The 27638-nt window shown below is 43.9% G+C and overlaps 1 protein-coding gene across 1 annotated transcript in view; it reads left to right on the top strand.

Annotated features, from left to right (window-relative positions):
- Window positions 1-3695: 3695 nt before the first annotated feature.
- The window catches only part of SIAH3 (siah E3 ubiquitin protein ligase family member 3), a 125708-nt gene continuing 101765 nt past the window's right edge, over window positions 3696-27638 (top strand). Inside the window, exon 1 of the mRNA XM_090258744.1 lies at window positions 3696-3845. Within this exon, the coding sequence (XP_090114870.1) occupies window positions 3711-3845 (135 nt within the window). The 5' untranslated portion in view covers window positions 3696-3710. The remainder of the gene's footprint in view (window positions 3846-27638) is intronic.

The raw sequence follows: 27638 nt of genomic DNA, 5'->3' as shown, positions 1-27638 counted from the left end.
TGTATTGTATTTCCAAGTAAGATCGTACTCTGAGGTACTGGGATTAGGGCTTCAATATATCTGTTTTTAGGAAACAATGTAACCCACAACAGTCATGAAACTAGAGCACAGATTTTTTTAAAAAGAACAGACTACATCTAGCTTTCTAAGACATAGCTCATGTCCCCATTCAGCCATAACCCCTTGCCAAGGTTACCACTCTCCTGATCTCCCACACCATAAGTTGATGTTTCTGTTCTAGAACTTCATATAAACGGAATCACACAACATGCACTCTTTTCTGTGTGGCTTCTCTACTGGAAAATTATATCTGTGAGATCCATCCAGTTTATTGCATTGTTGCATGTAAAAATAGTTCTTTTTTTCATTTTTTGTAGTACTTAACAAAAGGAGGAAAAAGTAATATAATTTATCCATTTTATTGTTGATAGATACTTAGGTTGTTTCTAGTTTTTTTTAAACAATTGTGAATATAGTTGCTATGAAACTATATTAGAAATATGTTGGGATGAAAATCCTAGACAAGTCTCTTGTTGAATCCATGCTCACATCTGTGTTGGGTATATGGAGTGGACTTTCTGGCTTATGGGGTGTTTAGCTATAGTAGATGCACCCAAACAGTTTTCCAAAGTGAGTTCAGCAATGTATGAGAATTTTGGTTGTTCCACATCCTAACTAGCACTTTAGGTTGACTTGTACAAAAATATTTTTGATGAAAAGATGATAACAGTGATGACAATATCTTCTCATTAAAGTTATTGTGAAAACCAGGAATTGGGCTGGTCATTTTACCTATATTATTTCATTTAATATTTAAACTACTTTTCAAGGGAGTTATTTTACAGGCTACAAAACAAGCATCAGTGAGATTAATTTGCCCAAAGTAGTAGTAAGTAGTAGTGTAGGGTTTGAATCCAAATTTGTCTAATTACCAATCCCAGAGACTTTCTAGTCCAGATAAAATGTAAACCTGGTTGTCACAGAAGTGAAGGGAGAGCCCCAGGCATTATGATGTAGCATGAGGGACTAGATATGGCTACTGTGGAGGGGTCAACTTAGTAGTAAGAGGTAGACACAACTTTAAATATCTATCTGAAAGCTCGTTTGTGCCACCCTATCTTGGGGACATTAAGCATGAGCATTTGTTATTAGGGTGAACTCCAGACATTTTCCAAAGAATGAGTCTCTTGAGGACTGATTCTGAGAATAGATAGATATGCTTAATATTTTAAAAGAGAGTGATACAGACCAGTTTTGGAATACAGAGTTAGAGCAAGAGACCAAGTCTGAGACCAAGGAAACAAAACCATAATAGCATATCTGTGGCACTGTTCTCACCACTGATGTCAATGTGTACTCCTTAGCCCTTCAGCCCTCACTCCCAGGCTAGGTCTCAAGGTAGTATCAGGAACATTAACCCTTAAGAACATAGAAGGAGCCAAGTTCAGTCTTATCATGCTCTCTGCTTTCATGGCCCTGGATGATAGCATGAATATCAGTAGGAAAAGATATTTTATGAAGCAGAAAGAAAAAAAACATGCTGCCAAATAATCACCCTTCCAAGATGTTCATTAGATTCAAGTATTGAGAGGCTGTTTTGAAATCAGGCACTGTGTTGGGCACTTTTAGACACATCATCTTAGTCTTCACAATAGCCTTGAAAGAAATAACATTTCTATTATTCCCTTGTGACAGATGTGGGAACCGAGCTTCAACAGGGTTAAGAAACCTGTCTGAGGTTGCACAAAGGGAAAAACAGAAAACACAATAGTTCCATTCTAACAAAGGATGGAGAAAAGAGAAGTTTGAACCTCTATGAATTATGAGGTGTATTTTTAAAAAATCTATGGGATTACGATATCACTGTTTAGTGTTTTTTGTATTGTTTTGTTTTTAAGTAGGACAAAAAAGAACATTGGATATTTTCCAGCTGAACACTAATGTTGATTGCCTTGGAAAATAAAAACTTTAGAGAGCAAATTCTGGTATTGTGGGTCAGCAACCTTACTTATGAGCCATTTAATGACTGAGTGCAGGGACACATATCCTATAAAAGTATCACACTGATGAGGTCCTTATCAGTTCAAATGTTGCCATCTTCTAGGTCTGTGCCAGTGCAATTATTTTAGAAAGTACAATGCTTCCATTTTAATTGGTGCTTGGTTTATTTGTCTCTTAAAACGTTTGGTTTAGTTTAAAATTCAAAGTCAAACTAACACTTGGGTTTGCCCTGGTTTCAATAAACCTGTTCATTTTTTCCCCTATATTTTAATCTGTTGTTGGTTTAATTGCCTGACCAGGTCACAGCATACATGTCCCAGATGTATATACACTTTCATACATTACAACCAAAACACTAGCCAGGGCAAAGAGAGAGGCATTATGGAAGGAGCAATGGGCTCACAACTGCAGGTGCAGTTCACCCATAAGGCCCATCCTCACCCAGGCACACTGGATCTGGGCTGACTTCTCAATAGAGAAACAACCAAAGGAGAGGGGAAACACAACACATTCAAATCTCCTGCTTTAGTCACAAAGGCTGACTATCCCCAGAAACTCTGACTCTTCACATACTGCTCAGGAGCCTTCTTTCAGAACCTGTGGGTCTACTTAGGAACCAGCCCTCCCGCAGCCACCCCCCGCCTCATTTGGAGAAAGGGAATGCAGTCTGAGGACTGGAATGCCTCTGTCTGCTCCAGCATAGAAATGTGCTGCTGCATTCACAAACACAAGCAAATGATGTGGTATATGTGCTCTTAATCTCTGTTTTAATGTAACCAACAATCTAGTGGTTAAGTAGCAATTTACTGCCCACAAATATGCAAATGAATGACAAGTGAAGCCCCTCCACATTGTAATTATTTTGCTGATTGAAAAAACACTTTCCTCTGTGTAGGTTTTTCTGTGTGTGCATTTATGCATTAGGCATTTCATTATTTTTAAAAGCATACCCAGTGAATTTGTATGCTTTAATATTTTCAGGCTTCAATAATTACAGTATTATGAATATAGTGTTTATTTTTCTTGTCCAGAATTTTATATAATACATATGATTTTTCAGGGGGTTGAAATCCAAATTGCAGAAATTGTCAGCGCAAGATTAAATGGTGCATTTCTGCACCTGCCAAATCCTTATCTGGAATCAGAGGAGTCTTGTAATATTTGATTTTTCTCCCAAGCAGCTCTGGTGCATCAAGCCAAGATGTATGTTATCCATCTGCTTACTTTGGATCAGGCTGTTTTACTATTTGGAGGTTTAAACACTTTACGTTTTTGCCAGTGCATTAAGAAAGGCTCTCATGTTAAATTAAGTCAATTAATAAATGGACACACATTAAGCAATCAATTTTGTTAGCCTATTTCCCCTGCATTATGTATGATTGGCTGTAATCACAAGATAAATGCAATGTGCTGATCTATGGTAATGTTCAATAATACATTCTCTGTCAGGCTCAATTCATCAGGGAGTTTCAGTAGGAGAGGCATTTGTTATTGGCTGTCTCTGTACCTCAAGGATAACATTTCTGTCCTTTTGATTGGCCGCCTCACTGCTGCAAGATTCTAACCGTCTTATTTTGATGATGAATATGAAGGCACGCTAAGACAATCTCTGGAGCGGAGTGTCTCGGTGGCTGCGCTCCTTCCAGACCCCAAGGACTTACAAGCTGCCTCCGCTGTCTGCCTGTGCCAACGACCCCTCCAAAGTTGTGATGCTTTTCTTTACCCAGTGCTTTGGAGCTATGTTAGATCTCATTCACTTCCGCTTTCAGCACTACAAAGCTAAACGGGTTTTCTCTGCTGCTGGGCAACTTGTCTGCGTGGTAAACCCAACGCACAACCTAAAGGTGAGCTGCTCTCTATTTTATATACACGCCGCTCGAGTTCAAGTCCTTTCTCCCAGGCGTCAGTGACCCTCCCGTGCGTGCACGGAGCTCCTGGCAAAGGCTAGTTCACGTGTGCTAGGATGTATTTGGGACCCAGAGAGGCTGCTTCAGCTCACTCTGGCTCTCTAGGTGTTCTTTGTGGTTTTTTTTTTTTTTTTTTTTTTTTTCCGACTGGTCAGAACAACTGGAGTGACTGTCTAGTTCCTTTCCTTCAAGCTGTCAGCCCAAAAGTGTGGTGAGGGTCAGAAGTGAAGGTGGTGGAGGAAGTAGGGGGCGACCCCCCCCCCCAATATTTGTGGACAAATGTTCAGTAAACAGAATTTGAAAAGTTACCAAAATTGTAGCCTGCCCATGTGTTTGCAAAAGCAGACAAGCATATGGATTTTGGAAGCCCCCCTCTGGCTTTCGTTGAAGTAATTCAGGGAGGAACACCCAAACAGGGAGCTGAGAGTTGGTCAGGCGGCTCTTTCTACAAAGTATTTTCCCTTGTGTCAGACTCTGCGTGAGTATGTGAGTGTGTGTGTAGTGTGTGTTAAGAGAGAATAAATGTCAGGAGTTTGTCTTTGCTTTCTGCTAAATGTTCCCCCGCCCCAATTCCACCCCCTGCCCCCCTTGCACTGAGGACAGGAGGAGGCAGATTTGCTTCAATTGTATAATAAGGAAACCTGCTATGAGCTACTATCTAAATCACTGCAGGCGTTTGTTGGTACTGTGTTGCCTGTGGCCACCCAGCTAAGAGTCTGGGGCACTGCTTCTGCATTTGTGTCTTCAGGTCAATGCTCTTTAAATGAGAACAGCCAAAAAAACGGGATGCTGGAGGACAAGCAGCCCACATCCTGGCCAAGAATGATGGGGAAATGAAGAGCCACTAGCTAGGGGTGGTGGGGAAGACAGGAAGTGCAGTTGTGGAGGGGCGGGGTGGGTGCAGCTGAACTCCCAGAATGCGAAACCGAGCCACCGTGACTCTGTACTAAAATAAATGGACTTCCTGGGAGATTCTTTCTGGTCCTCACTACACCCATGGTTGTGACAGGGGGGAGGGCATGTCTGCAGGGAGAGTGCTGGAATAATCCCCATCACTTTATATAAACTCCTATAAAGAGTTAGACTCTTCTCAGAAGGATCACTGCAGGGCTACCCTGGGAGGTGCCTCCAACCTTCACCCTGCAATTCCTGCAAGTCCCCAGGAGGGACAGCAGCCTGGAGCCCCTGGGGCCATTGCCAATGCTGGTCCTGGGTGGAGGGGTGATGGCCTGCTCTGGAATGGCTATGATGAACTGACTTTCTGTGGTACCCAAGATATGACTAACACCATCTCACACAGCCTCCCTTGCTCTCTTGTCCGTCCTCTCTCTCAATCTCTTTCCCCTCATTTCTTTTTCTCTTTATGGCTTAGTTTTATAAATGAGAATTCACCATCAGTCATCCTTGGCAATGCAAGTATATGATGTACATATTAAAATATGATTCTGAGTTCCATTTCATGGCCACTTTTGAGACCGCATTTGAACTCCCATTATTTTGTCACTTAACATTGGTTAGTTCCTGAGAAATTATTGTTTACTTCTGTTTTGCATTTTAATACACTTAAAATTTGTTTATGAGATTTAGCATTGCAAAGTTTGTATATGGTTCGTTGACTACAGATAACAATGGAGGAAGAGAGGGGTGCTCAGATCTTGGTGTGGGATGCATTTGTGTATACTTTTTAGTGATGTATACCTGGATATTGACAAGTAGTCCTGCTGCCTGAACCCAGGAGTCCAGAGTCAGGTTGGAGCTGTGAGAAACGCTCACAATAAAAACTGGGACACAGGACTTGAGCAGTAAAACGAGGCCTTCATTCACGAGTCTGCAGAGCCGGGCGCACCCTCACAGACAGGAGAATGTGCGCACCAAGTAGACAAAGGAACCTGGTTTTATAGTGTTGGCTTCCCCACCCTGAAATTGCCACCCTAAAGTGAGAGCTATTAGATTCCCCACCCTAAAGCAACTAGTTTCCCCTCCCCTCTCCTTCTTCACCGTTTCTCCATGACCGGATACTCCAGAGTTACAATCTAAGCTGTTCATCTAAGTGCCCCTATTGTGATTTGTGAATATGCTAATGCTGTCTACTCCCTTCTCAGAGATCCTTTAACTACATTTGCCCTTAAGACCCTTTAATTACATTTGCCCTTTGTTACCAATGACTTTTTACTGGTTTGGGAGTCACTATGTCCTTGTTTCCAACAATTCCCCCCTGTCTCTTTTGGAAAATTGACTACTCAAACCATTCTATTTATTCCTTCAAATCTAAGGATGATTTTTTTTTTTTTTTTTACTTTCTTCCTTATGGTTAGGATTCCCTTTGGCCTCCAGGAAGAGATTATGAAAAGTTGCTGGCATCTGTTTAGTTAGTGCAGTTTCAATTAGTCTTTGAACTAAATCTCTGACGCATGGAATAATACAACAGCCTAAAGCTGTGAGGACACCTGTTACCACTACGAGGGATACGAGAGCTGATGAGATCATTCCTTTCCAGTTGCCAAACCAATTTTCTAACCATTCTGTTATGGGATTGTCAATACCTGAGTTTTCTGCTAGTTTATTTGCAAAGGTAGTTAGTTCCTGCAGAGCCTTAGTGATAGATCCATCAGGGGCTGTATTATTAGGGATAAATGTGCAACACTGCCCCCCAAGCATTACACATACACCTCCCTTTTCTGCCAACATTATATCCAGTGCCATCCTGTTCTCCCAAGCCACTCAACTGGTGGCATTTAATTGTTGAGCGATTCCTTCTATAGCATTCCTAGTATAATTGATAAACCTCTGTTGGTTATAATAAATATAGTTTATCTAATCAACAGAAGAGCACTGACTCAAACCCTGCTGCTATCTGACTTCTAGCTTTAAACTCATTTGGAACTCCTCTGGGGACCCCAATGGCGTCAATATAGATATGAGGATTATAGGATTCACCAGGCGCCACTGACCTCTTTTTCCTAACAGGGGCAGTCTGGATCGGTTTCGGAAATGCTAGGGTAAATGGGATAGCCAATTGAACCAGGGCACAGGTTCCACTCCACCTGTCAGGTAGGATTTTCCAGAGGCTCCTCTGCCCACAATACCACTAGACATCTGCCCTGGGGATTCGGAGGGGAATATAGTTGCCGGCCCCACTGTGAAGGCGGCTTGCATTTCTGGTATGAGTGCATGTTAGGAGTTCTCCCACAGGGGTACCCGAATTCGCTTCCCACCTAGAGGGGCAAGAAGAGTAATTCATGGGCCCCACTGAGTATGAAGGGAGGGATTGAGTCCCATTACTCCTTCTAGAGGGAAGAGGAGAGACAAGCTTCTGCAAGTCTTGTTTCCCCATGCATTCTTATCCTGGTAGAGAGCGAGCATACAGGCCATTCCCGAGGGGTCAGAGTACCAGCCTAGTGGAAACGGTACAACCTGTGCCTGGGGTTTTCCTGTGGTACAAGCATAACAGTTGCTTTTATTCAGGGATTTAACAGTAAACTTGACCCATTCTACCCAAGCACTTGCGTCCCCGTACCCAGTCTTTATTTCTAAGGTTTGTCTGAGATCTAATACCTTAAAAACTTTTACCTTGGCTGGATCATTCTGGGGTCTTTTCTGAGGAGTTTCTGAGGTCCCAGTGGGGGGGGGGGGGGTAGATTTTCTAGGGAAGGAGGAGTTGTCACTAAGTGAAGACCTAGCCACCCTACTGGATTTATGCCAGATACATCAGCTTCTAGGCCATAAACTCTGGCAGCCACGTGGGGTTCCTGACTTAAGGTTTGTGGCTGGTTCAGTGTCAGAAGAAGAGGGTTGCACCAGAGAGTCTGGCAGTTTTGGGGAGGAGCTCCTTTGCCCAAAGTTATTGTAGGCAAAAGAGAGACCAGTTTTAAAGTGAAGCCCACTGACCAACCCATACTTCGCCAACACAACCACTTAGTTCAGCCAAACTGTTGAGTCTCAGGGGGCAGCAATGCAGATGGGCCTCTTAAGTGCAGCTTCTATGTACAGACAATCACTCAGGTAATGAGATTATAGGCTTATACCCTATGAAAACAGAAAGAACACACACATGTTAATTCACACAACACAATTCACAAACCAATATTTAAATTTGCAAGACTGTCTTATTGGGAAGACATCCAGTTGCAAGGCATTTGACATTCTTCTTGCCTGTAAATTAAGCATTATTGATAATGTCGCAGACCTGGTTTAACTTTTAAGTGAAAATAAACTTTATAGACAGTTAGCTGCACTGAGCATTGTGATTTTCCTTGAGTCACGATTTTTCTCCCTAAGATCACCCTCCTTGTCAGTAAAGGGACTGCATTAAGTCCAGTTTTAATTTAGCCTGTTCATTTGCATAAACACAAGAGCAGTGATTGATTACATATGATCTTTAAGTCTACTTTGCTTTACTTATACAAGGAACCTTCATGTTGACTTTTAGTCTGCCCATCAGGGCACAGAAACTGAGCCACACACCTGCCATCTGGCCTTGCTTGTAAAACCCATGCTTTTTACAAGTTCTTCAAACTTTCCATTGTGCCTTAAGGTTCCTTCTAGCCATTTGTCAGGGAGGCAACCTTCGTTTCTTCCCTAGAAAGATTGCCAAGGTGCCAGGCCTTTCCCTTTTGGGCTTTCATTAGCCTAGGTATGCCTCCTTCAGGGATGACATTCCAGTCAAAGCCTCTGCTGACAAAACCACCATTAGCAACTTGTATTATCAGTTTTATGCAAAGGAACCTTATGTCACTTCTTACTTCTTTAGGATGCCAAATACTGAGGGTTCCAGTAGGGAGAAAAATATAAAGGCATGAAGGAAAATCCTTGTCCTTCAAAACTGCATTTCCATATATTATACCTTCTATTACTAAAACCATACAATTTCTTCTCAAAACCTTTATAAATTTCTAACAAACCTTTTCATTTACATGCCTTACACCTTTCCTGGTTCCCTTTCTCTTATGTGAAGTTTTAAAATTTCCCTGGGAAACCTCAATTTTTTCTTTCAGAGCATAAACAGAACACAAGCAGTTGAGGTTTCCTTTTCCCAAGTTTAAAGCTTCCATAACTTTCCCTTTTATTATTACAACTTTTCTTAGACCTTCTGCAGCATTTACAAACTTTCTAAATACCCTTTACTGCTTTAGATTTAACCATAATATGCTTCCAATCCTTGTTCTTTTCCACATGGTGAAGGACTGTACTCAAACTCAGTATTTGGCAGCAAAAAGTTCCTAGATTTGCAGAGATATTCTGCAGCTTTTTGAAGTTCCTGCTTCTCCTCCTCTCTTCTAACATACACTTTCTGAGCCTTCCTGAGGAGTTTTTCAATTGCTTTATTTGGCCCATTCATTTACTTTTTGCAATTTCTTACAAATATTTGGCCAGTTTCTGTTACAATGGTGACTTTTAAGAGTCCCTGTCCTACAGCAGTCTCTGGATTTAGACCAGAATACTTCCTTATTTGGTCCCTGAGCTTCTGTAGGAATTTGATGGAGCTATATTTCAAATGCCTTGGAGACATCCTGTGCATGGGGAACGGCCTTCTTGATTCCCCTGATGACGAGGCTCCTAAGGTCTCTCATCTGAGCCCTATCCTCCGGCCTGTTATCCCATTCAGTGTCTATACTGGGAAACTTGTTAGGCTGGGACAATTTCCTGACCAGGAGGATGTTCCCTTTCCCATATTCTCATAGCAGCCCGTCTTGATTACTCCCTTCTCTTTCCTACTGAAGATATCTAGTATAGACATTAATTCTGTCCACATGTATATGCTGGGTCCGGGGAACTGGTCTAGTTCCACCAGTCCAAGGGGGTCCTCTACCAAGCGCTTCATATTGCGCTTGAAGTTTCTAACTTCAGTGCTTGTTGAAAGAACATTTGACATATCTAATATGTCCTGGACCCATGGAGACTTCCATAAGGGGAAACCGGCTGCTCTGAGGGAATGGGGAAGTTCTTTAGGTCTTGCTTACATTGTTTCAATTCCTTTCTTAATTTAGATAAGTTCCCACCAGCGCCTTAGGTGTCATGGGGGCGGATACTGGTGGGGTATCTGCTAGGTGTTCCTGGCCTCTTCCGTCTGTACTGTCTGCCCTGGTGCCTCCGCCCAGTTGGCCACCGGCTGGCCAGGGCTATAAGGAAGTGGGAGACAGGACAGAGGGTCCCAGGCCTTATCTTTTTCTTTTTTACAGGGAAGAGACCTGCAGATCTGCTGGTAAGTGGTGATCAGCAGAGAGCATATTTCTTCTCTTCCTTAAAGGCTGATGCCTGGCCCTGGCTGTTGTGGCCCAGTGGACTGAGCGCCAGCCCGCGAACCAAGTGTCACTGGTTCAACTCCCAGCCAGGGCACACAACCAGGTCACATGCCAGGTCCCCAACTGGGGGCACGAGCGAGAGGCAACCACACAGCGATGCCCCTCTCTTCTCTCCCCAAAAACAAACAAACAAACAAACAATCCAAAAAATCTGAACACATATAAGACCAGGGCTTGACAAACCCAACATTCATCAGACCCAAATCAGAGCTGGAAGACAGATTTCCCCTAAATGGGTTCCTTTGACCAAAGAAAACAACAGTATTTTACCATTGTCTGTTTTTCCTTACTTTTGGTCCGGGGATCCTCTCCCCAGTGCTCTAACATTCTCCCTAATGGACTGTTTGATGGGATGTTTGTGGGGCCTTCCTTGGCCCCACCCCTAGGCCTAGAATTTCTATTTCCCATCCTCAGCTGATTCCCATGGCTGAATCTGGTTGTGTTCTCAACCTCCTTCACCAGAGATCTATTGAGAATGGACCCAGCAGAGGGGCACTCCACACTCGCTTACTTGCACACAGACCGAGATGCTTCGTTCGTCTCCGGCCGCTTCCCTCACAGGACAACGGACCCAGCGGAGGGGCACTCCATCCATTTCCTCACGGAACAATGGACCCAGCGGAGGTGCACTCCGGCCGTCTCCCTTACGGGACAGCGGACCCAGCGGAGAGGCACTCCACACTCGTACCAGCCACACACACAACTCGTACCAGCCACATGCACAATCAGCTTCCCAAGGATGCCCAGCCACCAAGGCAGTACTTAAGTCCAACTTTCTTACTTTGGCCCGTGCACGAAGTTACCTGGTTGCCGCGGTGTTTGCTTTTGTCTCCCCCTGCGTCGATCCACTGCTGTCCCAACAAGAAGTCTCGGGTCATTTCCGGACACTGAGGCGGGTGGGCCCTGGGTCAAGCGGGCCACCCAAAGTGGGTAGGATGCATCTCCCCGCCTTGGCTCAGAGCCCCTTCCTGCACACAGGCGGAGGATCCCGGACGAGCCTCCAAATTGTGAGAAACGCTCACAATAAAAACTGGGACACAGGACTTGGGCAGTAAAGCGAGGCCTTCATTCACGAGTCTGCAGAGCCGGGCGCACCCTCACAGACAGGAGAATGTGCGCACCAAGTAGACAAAGGAAACTGGTTTTATAGTCTTGGCTTCCCCACCCTGAAATTGCCACCCTAAAGTGAGAGCTATTAGCTTCCCCGCCCTAACGCAACTAGTTTCCCCTCCCCTCTCCTTCTTCCCCGTTTCTCCATGACCGGATACTCCAGAGTTACAATCTAAGCTGTTCATCTAAATGCCCCTATTGTGATTTGTGAATATGCTAATACTGTCAACTCCCTTCTCAGAGACCCTTTAATTACGTTTGCCCTTAAGACCCTTTAATTACATTTGCCCTTTGTTATCAATGACTTTTTACTGGTTTGGAAGTCACTATGTCCTTGTTTCTAACAGAGCCATGGGTCAGCTCAGAGCCATGAGTCAGCTCTGACTAGCTGTGTGACCTCAAAAGACTCAAAAGAGCCTTTTCTCACTTTCAAAATGAACATACAAATACCTATCCTGCCTCCTCCACAGATCTGTGAGGCTAAGAAGAGATACTGGAGGTGCATGTGCTTTATAACACTCTCCTTCAAAAAAATTATGTTAGTGCACATAATATGTAAGGATTCATTAGGAATTGCAAAAGTTGTCACATAAAGCCTTTAGACAACTTAGAAACTACATAAGCAATAGCATAAAAATAAGTGACATATGCTTTAAGAGCTAACTTTTTCAAGTACATTCTCATTTGGCTTTTCAATTCCCATTAAAAAAAGCACTTAAGAGATTTTGCTCAGATAAGCATCGCCTCAGGTAAGCAAAGCAAGTTGAGTGCTGCTAATGCAACCAGGGCATGCAGCAGAACAAACAAGATTCACAGAGGCTGTGCCAGGCAGAGACCTCTGCAGCCCAGGCTGCCTCCATGGAGGTCTTGATAAGTACCTTGTGCTCATCCATGGTCCAGGTGGTACATCTGGTAAATTTTACCTGTTTCTTAAACCTGAGGGCTAATAGTCATTAATAAAGCTTTTAAAGGAACGATTCCATAGGGGCATTGCTGCTCCCATCACATATTAAAAAGTGCATAAAACCTCAAAAGAAAAGTGCTTCTTCTAAGCATTAATTTCCATAAATAGACCACAGAAAGATGCCTGGGATATAAGCTATGATCCACATGGGGGGAAATTTATCCCCCCCCCCGGGAAATTTTTTTAAAGAAAAAAAGAAAAAGCTGTGGCAATGTTAACCCAGAATAGCTACTGATCTGTGGTACTTCCCTGCACTTTGTATGACAGGCTGGTAGATGAAATGATGACTAAGGACAGAGAAACTACAGCCTTGCTTTTAATTTTCTAGGTGGCATGTAGCCTGTGGGGTTTTTTGCTTTGTTTTGTTTTGTGGAATCATTTTTGCACTTTGTCCTTTCCAGGGCTTTCCTGAGAATGCTGACAGTATTCCAGGACCTCAGGCAAGTGCTGAGTTATAATCAAAATTCACTTACTGAGCAGAGAAAATCATGTATTTATCATGGTAGTACAAGTCACCTTCATTCTCAATCTTATTATGGTGATTACTCAGTAACCTGGGACTCCTTCAAAGCTGATGCCTTTCCTTCTAAATTGAAAGCAGAAGACTTCCCAGGAATGCAGACACCTTGGTTAAAGCCATTTATTCCCCTTAATCCCACCCTGGCCTGGAATATGAGGGGCCTCTGCTTTAAGCAAGTCCAAGGCAGGGGAATGATCTATAGCAGAGTCATCTCTGTGGAGTGCAAATGACACTCTGTGTCCCTGTGTCTGTCTGTCTGTCTGTCTGACTGTCAGTCTCTGTCTGTAGGGAGGGCTCCTTGCACAGATGATGCCCCATTTCTCCTTCTTATGCCATGACAGTGACCACTGCCAAGGAGCCAGTGTTCCTGGCTGACTGCCCTCTGCTTCTACACTCACAGAGGTTACTGAAATGTAGCTGGAGGAGGGAGACTAAGGCTGCCACCAGGGAGGACTCTGGCTCCTGGTCTGGATTCAGCCCTCTGTCTCCCTCATGTCTTTTGCTTGTTTCCAACCCCAGAAAGCCTTTCTCTCCTAGCTCCTCTCCCATCCACACTAGCTGCTTCTATCATGTCCTGCCATGGGCAGCCCTACCTTCTTCTGCCCCATCTCCAGAGGTATCCTTTGAAGGGTGAACTGGCCACTTCCTGAACTCAGGGACTCCAGGGAAGGGTCTGTAGATGTAGCCAGAGCCCCTCTGGGAGCAGTCCTCAGCCCTTCCCAAGCAAATACTAGCTGAGCTGAGGCCAGCTGGGCAACTTCCTGATCTTAACCACAACCCTTAATAAACCAGTTTCTGCAAGACCACCAATAAGATGCCCTTGCTATTGTCAACATCATTGCTGAGAACCACAGTGCCCTCCCCAGTATCCAGGTCTGAGGGTGTAACCTCCCCAGCTCTACTGGGAGGCTATTTATGCCTCTTTCTATCCAGACTTCTTAGAGCTCTTCTCTATCGTAGCCTGTTAACATTGGGTTTACACACATATACACAATGGTGGAAAAGTCATAAGGATCAATAATGACTTTAATTAAAGAGCCTGACAGACACTAAATCTAAAATTAGGGCATTTTAGTACCATTACTTGAAGCATCCACATGCCTTTCATTTTCTAAGACCAACTTGTGTGGATGAAGTGTGTTGTGTGACTCATGATGGAAATTGGGGGTGGGGAGTTGCATGGAGGAAGAGGGAGATCATTAAAGGAGGAAGCTGAGGAGAAAAGTGTAGCAAAGCCAAACATTGCCCCTACTGTTTATGGAATAGTCTTTGGGAATGCCAAAGACATGGGACTTTCAACTAACTCTGCTTGACACAATGCAACAGACAGTTGAATGAGAGCTAAAGACTTGAGCTTTGTCTTTAGAAATTGAGAGGTGGATTTTGGAGTGTTCAGCCTAAATACTTTATTAAAGTAGTTAAAGGTTCAAACAAGATTGTTTAATTCTGCAGGTTATTATTGACAGAGCCACCTCTGAGGGTCCCATTCTGGGTTCTTTGGAAATAATACCGTCTTCCTTCTGCTGTCCAGGTTGGAGCCTCTTCACAACTCATTAGCACCTTTGAGGGCAGAAAGGATAAGGGAAGGGCTGGATTGGGTGGTGCTCACTCTAGGAGCTTAATTCTAAAGGCTTCCCCTGGTAGCCTCTTCCAGCCCTTTGATTTTGTGAATATTGTATGATACTGTACTCTGTGGGTACAAAGAAGTCATGGAGCTTTTCTGCTTAATGGTAATTGCAAATGAGACTCTCGAGTCACATAACTGGATGCCCTGAGCCCTGAGCAGTCATTTGGTAAACTGCTAGTGATGGAGTTGCAAAGTTGACTGAAGCTGGCACTGAGATGAGGTAAACTGATTAGCTCTGTACCACATTCACCCCAGCAATCCCGAAGTAGATTTATGGAACTCCTTTAACTACAGTCCCTCAAGCTACAGGGATTGTTTGGAAGAAATTAGAAAGAAGATACTGAAAGCTTTTCTTAAATGCATGTAGAGGTCAGAATTATTTGAATGGCTTCCCTGGGGTGAGGCTGAATATTTTTCTAGCAATTAACAGTATGAAAAAATTAACTGTGAAGGTATTTTACCCTTAGCAAAGTCATGTTAACTTGACCAGCTCTGTTCCCCAAAAGGAAAAGTTGCCCTATTTAGACATTAATGTGACATGGAAGGGGTCAGTCTGGAAAATGGAGACCTGTCCTCCCACAAAGGTCTGCGGCTCAGGGAATGACAGTGTCAGGGCAGCCTTGCTCTGAGAAACCACCTGGAGACCACTGTGGAAGCAAGAAACAAGTTTATAGAGGGAACAAAGGGGAAGTGGGTAGAAGGGTGAGGCAACTCCCAGACCAACTTGAGGGCCTGTAGGAATAAGGGGAATGGGGAGCAAGGGAATGGGGACTCCTGGTCCTCCATGAGGGCCCATAGAAGTCCCACCCAGACTTCTGCAGGCATGCTTTTTAAACTTGCCAATCACACATTTCAGTGAGGGTGAGTTTGTTGTATTAGCATATTCAGTAGATTGCTTGCATCTCATTGCTTTTCCCCCTTACCAGGTTAGTTAACATATCCTGTTGGTTGGGCTAAGTCCATTAACATATCCAGTGGGAGCCCTGGCCAGGGCCAGGTTTATAAGCGTATCTTGTTGCACTTCTTACCAAATTCCAAGTGTGCATTCTAGCTGCCTCCATGTTCTGACAGGGGCAATGTCAGAACTGGGAGGTTAAATCTTATTTTACAGTCGAGAAAACTGAGACCAGAAAGGGCAAATGATGTGTCTTAATTGCCTATGGCTGCTATAACAAATTAGGACAAATTGAGTGGCTTAAAACCAGAGAAATGTATTCTCTCACAGTTTAGGGGGCTACAAGTCCAAATTTAAGGTGTCAACAGGGCCATTCTCCCTCCAAGGCTTCAAGGAAGAAACTGTTCCTTGCATCTTGCAGTTTCTAGTGGCTTCATGTGTTCTTCACCTTATGGCTACATCATGCCAGTATCTACCTCTGTAATCATATTGTCCTCTTCTCTGTGTGTCTTCTCCTCTGTGTATTCTATCTTATAAGAATACATGAGATTGCATTTAGGGCCTACCTTGATAATCCAAGAAAAACTTCTCTTCTCAAGAGCCTTAATGTAATCACACCTTTAGTCATATAAAATAATATTCACTCTTGTCATGTGAGGTAATATTCACATGTTCCAGGCATTAAGATGTGGTCATGTTTTGGACAGCCACCATTCAACCCACTAAAGAACTTTTGCAAAGTCAACCTATTTCCTGACAGAATTGGAACTAAAGCTTATCTCCTAATGACAGACTTACATTTGCCTCATTGCCCTGGGCTGCCTTCAAATCAGCCCAAACTAAATGGCCTTTACATGGGTATACTCTGTGGGAGCAGAAAATTGTGGAGACCCCCTTTTAGCAGCCAGTCCATCTGTTCTAGGCCAACAGTACCACCCCATGGGATGTACCCCCACACTCCACCATTTCTCCTTTACCAGACCCACATTTTCTTAGTAAATTGAAGCCTCTCCCTTATTCCTCCACCTCTCCATAAATCTTTTCCTTTTCTTTTTCAAACTCTTTTTAAAATAATGCAATATACATGATGCATGCACATCACATTTTAAAAATCAAATGATAATGAGATACATAGTCAAAAGTATGGTGCTTTATATTTTGCCCTTGGTGCATATTTTATTTTATTTTATTTTTCAATTACAGTTTACATTCAATATTATTTTGTATTAGTTTCATTTGTCTTGGTTCATATTTTATAAATCCACCAGATCAACTTCAAAAGAAACAAATGGTGCAGGGGGAATCCCTGGGCTCTGGTAGAGACAGTCCTGAATTCAAATCAAGACTGTGCCATTTGCTGATGTGTGTGACTTTGAACAAATAGCTTGGCCTCTCGAAGACTCCATTTCCTCATCTATAAAGAGGAGAAAATAATGCCCACATTTAATGGTGGATGTAAGGATTAAACAAGCTCACATAAGGAAAACGTCAGCCACTGAGGAGTCAGTAAATAGCAGTTATTGTCAACAGGGTCATTACAATGAAAGTGGCTCCTCAGAAGCTGGTGTTCACTCCCCACAATACCACCCAGCTGTTTTTCTCTTACTTTACTCCTCCATCTCTGCAAGCCTCAGTGCTTGCTGTTCTTTGGGATGCAAATTTCCCTTGGACTTGAAGAGAATTTTGAGAAGAACAATTTCTTGCCTTACATAAAAGTCAGATTTATCCTTAATGCTAAGTTTCAAAGAAAACCCTGAGCCTTGCTTGGGTTCTGAGTCCAGCAGTCCAATGGGAGAACGGCTGGGTCTCAAGAGAACAGGGTGCCCATGTTTGGACAGGAGCTAAAGAGTTGGGTCCCCTGTATTCATAGAGGCAGGAGCCAGCCGCACAGATTGGTCCCCTTCCCCACCTAGCCTGAAACTTGTCCCTCATAATTTATGCATGAGTTTGTTTCATTAGCAGCAGCTGAGTGAGCACACACATAAGTGGCTCTGTGAAGGGTATCTGATCCAGAGGGGTGGATCTGAGGTCAAGTGACACCACTGAGAGATTCACGAGGGTGGGTGGAGGTATGTGGGCAAAAATTGCATGCTCCCTGGGAGACTGGGTATTTTCTCTCTTCCCTTCAGTTCATTCCACATTGAGATGTAGCTTCAATCTAAGTGAGGTGGAGGTGAGGAGTGAGGTAGATGCTCAAAGGAGGTTGTAGCCCTGGAATCGAGGGAGAGAGTGTGTGAAAGATGCTCTGACGTTTTTGAGCCAAGAGTGAATTCCTAGATCCCAATGTCATCAGAGAATTTTTTAAAGTACCAGGCTAGGCCATTAACCTGAGTTCCCTGCACTCCAACCTAAGTTTTTTCTACACACACACACACACAAACGCACACACAATTGATAGTGATTCTGAAATGCCAACCTTTTTGGGCCCTTAGTAATCTCTGAATAGCAGTGCAAAGTCACAGGATGCAAAGCCCAATGGATAGGGGAGCCTGGTCCCTATCACTGAGGAAGAAAGACTGGAGATGAACAAGACCCTTCTCCTCCACCCAATCTGTGAATGATTGCTCCAGTCTCAGGACAGAGGTAAGGGAGAAAGTAGGCCTGTGAAAGAAGAGTAACATTCTAGTTGAGGCTCTAGAGTATAGATTTTGGAATTAGATAGATCTGGGTTTGAATCCAATGCTGTCATATCCTTGAGCCTGCACTTCCTCACTTGTGAAGTAATTGTGAAGATGAAATAATATGTGGGCATAAAGTACTTAGCATAGCATCATCATCGGCAGCCGTCCGGCTCGAGAGATGATGGTGTAGCTTCTTAAGAGTCTATCTGCACCGCCGAGAATGGCTGTGCAGTCCGACTCGGGAGTGACACGGTGTCTGTCTCCTCCCGTGTTAAATCGACATCTTGCGATGACGCTGGAGTGTCCTCTCCAGTGAAGCTGAAGCCACAGAGCCTGGGCAGGGTGATATGGAGGGTCTGCTGTTGCCCATGCCCGTCCGTCTCGAGAGACGATGGTGTAGCTTCTTAAGAGTCTATCTGCACCGCCGAGAATGGCTGTGCAGTCCGACTCGGGAGTGACACAGTATCTGTCTCCTCCCGTGTTGAATCGTCATCTTGCGATGGCGCTGGAGTGTCCTCTCCAGTGAAGCTGAAGCTACAGAGCCTGGGCAGGGTGATATGGAGGGTCTGCTGTTGCCCATGCAGCAGACCCCCCCTCTCTTCGCAGCTGAAGGGTCCAAGGGAAAGACGGAGTCAATACAGCTTGGCTTCAGGTGCGCCGCAGGAGTTGCCGGTGTTGACTACAACGTCAAACCACCTTAGGGACTCTGGCTCCGGATTTTCTGTCAGGGTTTACTCCCTTAGCCTTTCTCTGAAGAGGTATGCCGCAAGGCAGCGGAGGTTTTTTGGAGTCAGAGTTTTCCTAACACAAAAAAATACTCTGCAAATGGTAACTATCATTACTATTAAATGGAGTCCCTTATGCTTAAGATGTGACCAAGATTCTTTAGCTCAACTCATATGAATATCCAAACTTTTCCTATTCCAACTGGATGTTGGAGGCAAGAAAGGGAACAGTTAGCAATAAAAGGACCTGTCATTGAAGTGATCGTGATTTTGAAGTATAATAGGTTCAAGCTAAGATAACCAGAGTGATACTCTAGTCCTAGGCTTTGGTCTAACAGATGAGGCCAAGAAGGATGAAGCGACTCACTCAAGGTCACATATGATGAGGGGTAGAATCCATTGCTCTATCTGTGTCACCACACTGCTGGGGGATGGGGCATTGGTTAAGGACACTGACTTTATAACATGACCCATGGCAGTGCTGGACATCTTCACAGGGGGTCCTTTGTGTTCAGAAACTTGCCTGGGTATAAACCAGTGGGACAACAGTGGAACAGTGGACATTAAAAAGGCAAATATTCCTTGTGTCTTTAGTGCTAGCACAAATATATAGCAAAGGCATGGTGAGGAGCCAAGTGAAGTCATCAAAGCCATAAAACCATAACTCTGGATGTTTAAATAACAGGATGGATCAAGTCCTCCTAAAAAATGCTACATTTCATCTTGACCATGTGCCCAGGATGAAAGAGCCATCAGAAAATGAATTTGAAACTAGCCTAATGTTTTTAGCCAAAGAATAAAGTCCTTGTGGATAATTTAGAATTGTGGTCTAACTAGAAATGTCAGTTTTCATTGCAAGAGGCTGTATCTCCATCATTTCTTGGTTCTTTAATGTATTTTTAATCCCAGATCCATGATTAGCAGGGAGCTGTGTGCTGCAGGACTGTCTCCAGATGCAGCGCCGGGAACTTCAGACAGGACAGAGTATCCTGTGGACATGATAGGGCTAGGCCTCCCAGGACAAAACTAGAGAGTGTGCTCTATGGAAGAGAAAGGCCATTGCAGATGGTGTTTGGAGAGAGAAGATGGGGTTATCCTGGTATTAGGAAGGTCCCACAAAGATGGAACCAAATCCATATCAATAACAGATTTTACAAAAAGCTGGCCAGCAAGTCTAACCATCTGCCCATCTTTGCAGCCAGACACCATGTTCCCTCAGCTCGAACTCCTACAACCTCTCCAAGGATGTGCTGGGAAGTCTGTGGCAAGCAGCTACTCAGAACCTCAGGTTCCCTTTCTATAAATAGGAGTGTATTGTGACTTACAGTAATGTAAGCCAACTACACATCCTGAAACTCTCTGACAATGGTTTTCTACTGTCTCAGTTATGCACACAATAATAATAATAATGAGAAGAACAACTGCAAAATGACCATTCTTTATTGAAGGTTTACTATGTGCAGAAACTGTGCTAAGTGCTATGCATTTGATTCCCACTAGGAAGTGGTATATTATGATCATTCTCCATTATACAGAAAAATCAAAGCAGAGAAAGGTGAAAGAGCTTACTCAATATCACATAACTCTAGGTGGTGGAATCTTTTTAAATTAAAATCCTGTGCTTATAAGCACTTATTTATATGTCATCCCTGAGTATTCTCTTTTCACAACAAAAAGTGAGCCAACTTTCTTGGCCATAGGACTAATGTTGAATGTATTATATTTCATTTAAAAATATTGATTTGGGATTCTGTCTTATTCACCCTTACGTGTATAAACGTCAAACACACACTAGATGCTGCAGCTGCTGGTAAACAACTCTGGGAGGTATGCTCTAGGCTTCTCTAAGCTGCCCGTGGAATCAAGCTCTGTGATCTATAGAAGTGATTTTGTTTCCTCCTCTTGCTTCCTGAAATCACCTCCCACATAAACTCTAGCAGCCAAGACCTGATCTCTGGCTCTACCTTTGGGGAACCCAAATGAAGACTACATATGTACATGTTTTTTTATCAGCTAATGTTTATCGAGCACTAAGTGACAAGTACTCTGCTAATTTATCTGAACTAACTACCTTTTTAAAAAACCTCAGAACAATGCCATTGGCCTGTCTCCACATTACTCAGGAGGAAGCTGAGGCATAGAGATAGTAAGTAACTTAAGCAAGGATACATCCAATGAGTGGTGGAGTTTAGCTAGTGCTTTTAACCTCTATGTTACACTGTCTCTCCCTTTTGATTACAATACTGGCTCTCTGAAAGCTTCTACAAAGAACCCAACTGTCCAAATTTAGTCTCAATAAAAATTATGATTTGCATAAAATACTTGAGAAAAATCTTTGTAACAACTTTACCTAAATGCCTGACTCAAAATTACCCTGCAGGAAAAATTGTGCTCCATGACTGTTTTTTTTTTTTTAATGGATTACATTTTTGACAGGTGAACAGGCTCTCTGAAACTAACAGTGACTCCCAAATCTGGGGCACATGATTGACTTGCTTCTCAATGACAATGGGAGCAAATTCTCTGTAAGCATTGGGATAGCATTAAACAAGTCATCTTTTCTCTGAGAAAATAATAAAAATGAAAGAAAACCTTAAAGCAAAAATGTCCTTTAAGAGAACGTGGCTCTTACCATGTCATATCTGTTCTCTCCTTTCTCATTAACAGCCATACTTTATTAGTAAGTTTATTTTCATAAAGCAAGGAGGAAAAATTTTAATGACCATTTTCTACCTAATTTAACTTAGCCTATACCTTGATACCTAGTAAACCTATCCCTCAATGCCTTTCAAACATTTTCTCTTTCCAAAACTGCTGTAGAAAGAACTGAGTGAGTGAGGGGTGTAGGTGAGAGGTAAGCTTATTTGAGGAAAGTGAAATATTTATAAGGTTTGTTTCTAGTGTGAAAGCTGGAGGAATTTGTGTCAGAGATTATACTGACATCAGAGAATGTCTAAACACTCAGTGAGGAGCTGTGGGGGAAATTCACCTAAGTAAAACCCAGAGTTCAGGCACACCCAGCAGTCCTGACATCTGGAAAAAGTCACACAGAACTCCACATGGTTCACAGGGGACACTGAAGTGGATGGAGTTAAAGGAATTCTGTGAGAAAAAGTGCCTCAGACATGAGTGATGTGCCTTCACCAGCATTCCCAGTTCCCCATGACACCTGCTCATCACAACGCCCCAGAGGTTTGCATGGAGGGCAACCAGGCAGGTGCTGGCACCATAAGCATGTCTTCCATGTCCATGCCCATGCCCTACTGGGTGTTCCCACAAGCAGGAGAGCTGATGGTCACATTAAGGAACTAGCTCATTGAAGCCAAAGTGATACATCTATTTATAGTAATTAAATAAATGCCAATTGGATCCTTCTCAGAGTGCTTACTGAAGCAAGTGCCAGATACACAAGGATCTCAGAGAATTCAAGAGAAACTGCAGGCAGAAAAAAAATCACCCAGGCATTTACCACCTACACCTTGAAAATACTTGGCAGAGGAAGTTTCTCAGAAACAAGAGTCTAAGCTTTTATCTGCAGTATGGCTCAGTCCTGTGGGGTCTGGAACAGTTATTTAACCTTGGCTTCTTCATCTGTCAGGCACATTGCTTTGTGCCTCCCTCAAAAGTGACCTTGGTGTGCAGCAAAGTGTCTTTACCATTGGCCTTAACTACATGCTGCCTATTTTCAAAATAGGTTTGAGGCAATTTATACCAAATGATGGAGTGACAAGTTAATAAAATGGAAGTAGGATTCCTGGCCAATATGGAGGTGTAGACAGACATGCTGCATCTCCCTCCACAACTAAGAAGGAATACAACTACCTCAAAACTAGAACCAACCAGAAGTTCCAGAAAATCAAGTTGCATGGAAGTCCAACCAACAAAGATATAAAGAATAAATACTCATCCAGACAGGTAGGAGGGGCGGAGCTGGGGCAGAGAGAATGCAGTGTGGTGGTGGCAGCAGCAGGCAAGTGGAAAGCAGAGTTACACATTTTCAAAAGTTGGAAGGACACCTGGTGTTGTGTTCCCAGCTCATCACCAGACCACACAGCTCATGGTCCCAGGACCATGGAAAATCAAGCCTCATTGCTTCTGACTGTGCAAACCAGTGGGGGTTGGGGCAGAAGCAGAAACTGCCGGTCTCTCAGCAGAGTCCACTTCTTTAAAGGACCCCCATGGTCCTAGAACATCCACAGACCCACCCACCTTGGGAACGATGGCCAGGCCAACAGCTATAGGGGCGGTCAGTCCCATACAGAAGTGAAAGAAGTGCCTGCAAAAGGGGCAAGTGCTGAACAAGCAGCATTGTTCCCTCTCAGACCCCTCCCCCACATACAGTGTCACAATGTGGTGAAACATGTCGCTCTGTACTGATGAATCCCAAAGGCTCCGCCCCGTACAATGTAACAGGAGCAACAGCTCTACCTAAGAAACAGAGGCAAACAAACACAGGAGCCTGTCAAGATGACAAGACAGAGAAGTATGGTCCAAAAGGGGGAATGGGTCAAGGTTCCAGTGGGAGAACTAAGCAACGAGGAGATAGCCAACCTAACAGATGAGAAGATAGACAACCTAACAGACACAGAATTCCAAACACTGGTGATAAAGATGCTCACAGGCCTAACAGATATGCTTGAGTATGGCAAACGCATAAGAGAAGAAGTGAAGGCTATGCTAAGTGAAACGAAGGAAAATCCACACAAAACCAATGGTGAAGGGAAGGAAACCAGGTTTCAAATCAATAATTTGGAACATAAGGAAGAAAAAACAGAGTCAACCAGTCGTCGTCGGCAGCCGTCCGTCTCGAGAGACGATGGTGTAGCTTCTTAAGTGTCTATCTGCACCGCCGAGAATGGCTGTGCAGTCCGACTCGGGAGTGACACGGCATCTGTCTCCTCCCGTGTTGAATTGACATCTTGCGATGACGCTGGAGTGTCCTCTCCAGTGGAGCTGAAGCTACAGAGCCTGGGCAGGGTGATATGGAGGGTCTGCTGTTGCCCATGCAGCAGACCCCCCCTCTCTTCGCAGCTGAAGGGTCCAAGGGAAAGACGGAGTCTATACAGCTTGGCTTCAGGTGCGCCGCAGGAGTTGCCGGTGTTGACTACAACGTCAAACCGCCTTAGGGACTCCGGCTCCGGATTTTCTGTCGGGGTTTACTCCCTTAGCCTTTCCCCTGAAGAGGTATGCCGCAAGGCAGCGGAGGTTTTTTGGAGTCAGAGTTTTCCTTCTCTGATGTACCCTGACTGGAAGATCGAACCAGCGACACTTAGCTCGCAGGCCGACGCTCAATCCATTGAGCTAAACCAGCCAGGGCTTACAGTCAACCAGTACACAATGAGGAAATGAGAACTGAAAAAAATGAGTAGAGGCTTGGGGACCTCTGGGACAACTTTAAATGTGCCAACATCCAAATCATGGGGGTGCAAGAAGGAGAAGAGGAAGAGCAAGAAATTGAAAACTTATGTGAAAAAATAATGAGGGAAAACTTCCAAAATTTTGTGAAGGAATTAGACATACAAATCCAGGAACCACAGAGAATCCCAGGCAAGCTGGACCCAGAAGGGATCACATCAAGACACATCATGATTGAAAACACTAAGACACATCATGATTAAAATGCCAAAGGTGAAGGATAAGGAGAGAATCCTAAAAGCAGCAAGAGAGAAGTGGAGAGTTGCCTACAAAGGGATGCCTATAAGATTATCAGCTGATTTCTCAAAAGAAACTTTGTAGGCAAGAAGGGACTGGCAAAAAGTATTCAATGTGGTGAAAAGCAAGGACCTACAACCAAGATTACTCTATCCAGCAAAGCTATCATTTAGAATGGAAGGACAGATGAAGTGCTTCCCAGACAAGGTAAAGCTAAAAGAGTTCATCATCACCAAGCCATTATTATATGAAATGCCAAAGGGACTTACTTAAGAAAAAGAAGATCAAAACTATGAACACTAAAATGACAACAAACTCACAACTATCAACAACTGAATCTAAAAATAAAAACAAAATCCAGTTAAGCAAACCAGAATAGGAACAGAATCATAAGTATGGGGATCATTTGGCGGGTCACCAGCTGGGAGGAGGGAGGGGGAAAATGGGGAAATGGTGCAGGAATTAAGAAGCATAATTGGTTGCTACAAAATAGAAAGGGGGAAGTTAAGAATAATATAAGAAAGGGTGAAGCCAAAGAACTTATATGCATGATCCATGGACATGAACTAAGGGGGATGGGATTGCTGGAAGGAAGGGGGATACTGGGCAGAAGGGAGCAAAGGGGGGAAAAATTGGAACTACTGTAACAACATAATCAATAAAATATACTTAAAAATATAAATAAAATGGGAGTAAAGTGAAGAATTCAAGTAGATTAATTGTATGGTCCTAGCATATTAATCATGGGTGACAAAAATTTAACATAAAAGTAAAATTCCATGGGTGTACTTTAAACACCTTCATGTACTGGAAGGATCATGGCCTTTGGGGTCAGATGTGGCTTTAAATTTAGTTCCAATATTTGTGACTGTGTGACCCATGACAAATTACTTAACAACTCTGAGCTACATTTTATTTGTCTATAATAAGACATACAATATGAAGTTAAGGAGAAATAAATGTGACAAATATATGCAAAAGCACTGAGACCAATGCTGGGCACATAGTAGGGCCCTCATAAACACTGATCTCTTTTATTTCTCCCTCCTTCCTTTCTTCTGTTCTTTCCTTTTTCATTTGTTTTCCATGTTAAATAAGGAAGTCTTCAGGGAACACCAATGACATTATTTGATTATTGGATTACAGGGGAATCTCTGGGGATGAGAAAGTTTGAAATTATGAAAGGAAGAGTATCCTGTCATTCAGAGAAGGAACAAGTTTTCCCAATGGGAAATGATTCAATTAACTTATCTAAAGTCACCAGATGAGTGTTTTAAATTCTTTGTATCTTATTTTTTTTATCTAGGTGTGGAGTTAATAAGATGAATTTCTTTGAATACGTCGGATCTCCCAAAGGGATCTGGAAGGAGAAAGGGGGATGTGAGAGGATAAGGCCACTGTTACGGAGGGCCAGGACACAATGCCAGACAGACATGATGCTTCACAACAGCAAGATGGCTGGGCATCCGGGGGGCACTAGATCCTGCTGTTCTGGGACAGCAGATGTCTACACATTTTCCTCTAACTGTTACAGAAACAGGGGAGTCCAAAAATCCCCAGAGTTTGCTGCTGGGGGATGGGGAGAAGTAAGCAGCTTTTCAAATGCTTCCACATGCCTGAGGCTGGTGGCTACTGTCTTTCTTATGCAAATGGCTTTAATGCATCCAAAGCCTCTGGCAGATGGGAGGAGTCTTGAACCAGGGGACGGTATGGAAAAAGCACACAAAGCCTACGTAAGGGTCTGTGAATGGTCAGAACTGTTTGCAACGCCCACTGCGTCAGATGACGCAGTCAGGGATATATAAGCAGCTGCAGACATTTTAGCTCGGACTCTCTCTGGCTCTCGCTCGTGCTCTCACTCTGAGACACTCTCGCTCTCTGACTCGGGTTCTCACTCGCGCTCTGGCTCTGGCGCTCTGACTTTCTCTCTGGCGTGCCCGCGCGCTCACTCTCGCTCTCTCGCTCTCTCGTGTGCTCCCTCCACATGGCTTGGTGAAGGGGCCTTCTCCATGTGGCTTGGAGAAGGGGTCTCCAGGCTGCTTTAAGAGGCTCTCGCCATGCGGTTTTGAGAAGGAGAGGAGATCCACGCGGTTTGCAGGAAGAAGGCAGTTTGCAAGGAGGCTGAGAATCCAGGTGGTTCTGCATTGAGAGCTGGAGGGCACCACAGCACAGAAAGGACCTCCCCAATCAGAATTGAATGATTGGCAGCTGCTGATAAAGCTGAACTGTGTTTGGAAAATAGGGAAACGGTTTCTCTGACTTTCCTAAAACTATGTGTTTGTGGGTGTTTTAAAGAGCATAAGACTTAACAACAGAAATCCGCAAGTAACTAAATCTGTATAACTGTTAAATAAACAATTCTTTTTCTTTTCACTAAACTCTGGTATTGAGAGTTATAATTTTGGCGGTGGGCAATCGGGCCCCTAACTAAAGAGCCCGTGGGTTTGTTTTCAACTGGAGCAGCCCAGGGGTTCTGTAACATAACCACTAGAAAAATAAATATGACAGGGGTCCAAGATGGTGGCAGAGTGGGTGGGAGGTATACCTCCTCCCAGGACCAAGCTGTAATAACAACTAAAATATGGAAAAATCAACCTGAATAACCAACCAAAGACTAGCTGAACAGAAGTCTTATAACTGAGGATTTATAGAAACCACATGAGACTAGTAGAAAGGATGAATTCACCAAAAGAGCGGACCCTGCTCCAAAGGGCAGCAGTTGAAATACTGGAAGGATATCTCAGCTATAAAGGTTCCCCCTGAATCTCCACTAGTGGTTCCAGCCCAGAGCACCAGAGCCAGGAAGAAGTGCCCACATAACACCTGGCTGTGAAAATCAGCAGGGATTCTGTCTACCAAGGAGATGTTAGTCTGCTAGAGATATAGGTGCCCTCTTAAAATGCACAAAATTTCATTTGCAGGCATTCACCTTGGGCTCCAGGAGAGGTAGGGAGGGCAGAGAGCACTAGAGTTTCATGAGGAGAGACTGGGATTTGTGGCTCTGGGGAAAGAGATGAAGGGAGAGCCTCCAGATCCTTGTGCTGAGTCCCTCTCCCACACTGCTGATGCCTTCTTTCTTGGGTGGAACACTCCTATCCTTAAGGCCTCAGCCTCAGGGAATGCAATAGCCCCACCCTCTGAGCAACCTGTTGTTCTACCCCGTAGAGCTTACAACCTGTTGAGGAGTCAGCTGCATGGGCAGGGATGTAGAGGTCCAGGCATACTCAGGGGAGTCAGTGACTGAATTGTGCAGCTCTGGGTCAGGGGCCCTCCTCCTTTCTTTGCCCAAGGCTGACTCGATGACCCTGCCCTGC

Source organism: Furipterus horrens, unplaced genomic scaffold (assembly GCF_987537825.1).
Source record: "Furipterus horrens unplaced genomic scaffold, mFurHor1.1.pri manual_scaffold_12, whole genome shotgun sequence".
In the NCBI taxonomy this organism is placed as follows: domain Eukaryota; kingdom Metazoa; phylum Chordata; class Mammalia; order Chiroptera; family Furipteridae; genus Furipterus; species Furipterus horrens.
Note: the sequence above shows the minus strand (reverse complement) of the source record. Positions and strands in the feature narration are given on the sequence as shown.